At 39.5% G+C, this 2,627-nt stretch overlaps 1 protein-coding gene across 1 annotated transcript in view; it reads left to right on the forward strand.

Moving 5' to 3' along the window:
• The window catches only part of LOC107082610 (UDP-N-acetylglucosamine/UDP-glucose/GDP-mannose transporter-like), an 8,468-nt gene extending 6,493 nt beyond the window's left edge, over positions 1 to 1,975 (forward strand). The window contains exons 9-13 of the mRNA XM_015371378.1: positions 322 to 389; positions 469 to 547; positions 628 to 710; positions 835 to 887; positions 1,438 to 1,975. Of these exons, the coding sequence (XP_015226864.1) occupies positions 322 to 389; positions 469 to 547; positions 628 to 710; positions 835 to 887; positions 1,438 to 1,448 (294 nt within the window). The 3' untranslated portion in view covers positions 1,449 to 1,975. The remainder of the gene's footprint in view (positions 1 to 321; positions 390 to 468; positions 548 to 627; positions 711 to 834; positions 888 to 1,437) is intronic.
• Positions 1,976 to 2,627: the final 652 nt, after the last annotated feature.

Below are 2,627 nucleotides of genomic sequence, written 5' to 3' on the forward strand. Positions count from 1 at the left end.
AGCAAATCCATCTGGCGGAGTCAGGTTAGACCCAAACATATTCAATAGTGTTTATTCTCCTCAGGGAGGGGAGGGAAAATGTGGGTGCTGAACGTGATCTTGGGAAAGTAATGAGATATTTTGCCTTGTAGGAAACTAGACCCCAAAGACTTGTCAATAAACATGTAATGTTTTGTAATCCCTCCACCCTGGAAAAATAAAGATGTAAGCTTAAGGGATCATCAAAAGCTCAAAATAAAGATCAGTTAATGCTCATCTTGATGGTTTGTAAAGTTTCTATAATAGCTGGTGACACTGTTGACGTGTTTTTTTTGGGAACAGGGACTGGAATACCAAGGATGGGCTGATCAGCTGTTTGTTGTGCAGTTTGTGCTCTCCTGCGTCATGGGGTAACATAGATACAAGACTCAACCTTGCTTTTTTTAATACTGAGTGTTTCTGAGTCTTTCTTCCTCTGTGTTCATACAGCTTTGTCTTGATGTACTCCATCATGCTGTGCACGCAGTGTAACTCAGCACTCACTACCTCCATTATCGGCTGCATCAAAGTAGGTCGCCTCACTTTGCATGCAGTCTCTCATGGATGAAGTAATGCATATATTAAGCTTTGTTTTGCACTTTTTCTCAGAACATCCTGGTCACGTACATTGGGATGGTGTTTGGAGGAGATTATATATTCACCTGGCTGAACTTCTTAGGTCTAAACATCAGGTAACAAATCGGTTTTTCTGGATTCGGTTATAGGAGGAGGAAACTGCAAAGACTGACGAACTTAGCTGATGGATTTCCAGAGATTAGCATGTTATGAAAAAGTTATTTCTTCTTTTTTTAACAGCATTGCTGGCAGCCTGGTGTACTCCTATATCACTTTCACACAAGAACAAACCAGTAAGAGACGCTTTAAATGTCATTTAATCATCATCCTGTCTGAAGTTTGCACTGTTTTTTGTTAGTCTTAAAGGAGCAGTGTGTAAGATTTACCCCCATCTAGTGGTACTTTAAATAAATTACAACCAACAGACTGGTTTCTACCCGTCAGGCGTATAAAACATTTTCTGAATAGAGGAGACCCATTAACCTTTGCCACCCTTGTCAAATATGCTAAAATAAATGATCAGACATGGAAATCTATGAAAAATGGTGTGAAAGAAGCCTATGCTGGTTATTTGGCATGATTTTGTGAAATATAGCAGCTGATAACTGTTGTATCGCAGATCTCTCTGAAAACAGCTTAACGGAGAAACTTAAGGTGGATTGCTATTATGATATTCTACTGGGAGACTTCAATGCCCATGTGGGAAACGAGTCGCACAGCCTGAATACAGCTTCTTACACAATCTCATCAACAATGCTTTGTCGTTCTTAAGTTGTTGCAGCTTTTTTATCCATTTCTGTCTAAAAAGGAACTGACCTTGTTTCTTTTCACCATATTGAACAGAAAAGGCATAAATCTTGGATTGCAAACCCAGCGAAGGTGAAGAGTGATGATCGCCCAACCAGTCCGTGAAGTCCGCACACTTCCAGGAGAAATGATCTGACTTTTTAACTTTGCAGATGTCTCTATATTTTATAGAAAACTTTTTCTTCCTAAGCAAGATTTTAACATTTATAAAGTCAGGATGATTTAGTTTGTCTCACTGCAAAACCTGATAATTTTTTCCTAAAACAAGCCAATTTGCCCTTAAATTGAGCAGGTGAATAAGATGAGCTGACAATGGAACGAGTATTTTTCCCCCTTAGAATAAGATACTTGCAGTCATATGAAAAGGTTTGGGCATCCCTATTAATCCTAATTATTGTTATTTCTAAATATTGCAACAGCTACTTAAGTTTGGTATATCTAATAACTGACGGACACAGTAATATTTCAGTATTGAATTGAGGTTTATTGAACAGAAAATGTGCCGTACGCATTAAATCACAATTTGACAGGTGCAGAAACATGGACACCTAAGATAAAAAGAGACATTAATATTTAGTAGATCCTCTTTTTGCAAAAACAACAGCCGCTTCCTGTAGCTTTTAATGAGTTCATGGATCCTGGATGAAGGGATTTTTGACCATTCTTTGCAAAACAATTCCAGTTCAATTAAGTTTGGTCTTGCTTGCTTCAAATCATCCCACAGATGTTCAATGATATTCAGGTCTGGGCATTGGAATCGTTCCTCGGAATGAATGCCTGAGTAGATCTGGAGCGGTGTTTTGGATCCTTTGTCTTGCTGAAATATCCATCCCGGATGTAACTTCAACTTCTTAACTGATTCTTGAACATTATTCTCAATAATCTGCTGATATTGAGTGGAATCCATGCGACCCTCTACTTTAAAAAGATTCCTAGTGCCAGCATTGGTAACGCAGCCCCAAAGCATGTGCTTTTGCATATCTCAAGCAATTCTGTTTGTGCTTGCAGAAAAGGCTTCTGTGGCATCACTCTCCCATAGAGCTTCTCCTGGTGCAAAGTGTGCAGAATTGTTAAACGATGCACAGTGACACCATCTGCAGCAAGATGATGCTGCAGGTCTTTGGAGGTGGTCTGTGGGTTTTCCTTGACCATTCTCACCCTTCTTTGCCTCTCTGATATTTTTCTTGGCCTGACACTTCTGGGCTTAACAGGAACTGTCCCTGTGG

The sequence above is a fragment of the Cyprinodon variegatus genome, unplaced genomic scaffold, assembly GCF_000732505.1.
Source record: "Cyprinodon variegatus isolate N-32 unplaced genomic scaffold, C_variegatus-1.0 Scaffold57, whole genome shotgun sequence".
Classification (NCBI taxonomy): domain Eukaryota; kingdom Metazoa; phylum Chordata; class Actinopteri; order Cyprinodontiformes; family Cyprinodontidae; genus Cyprinodon; species Cyprinodon variegatus.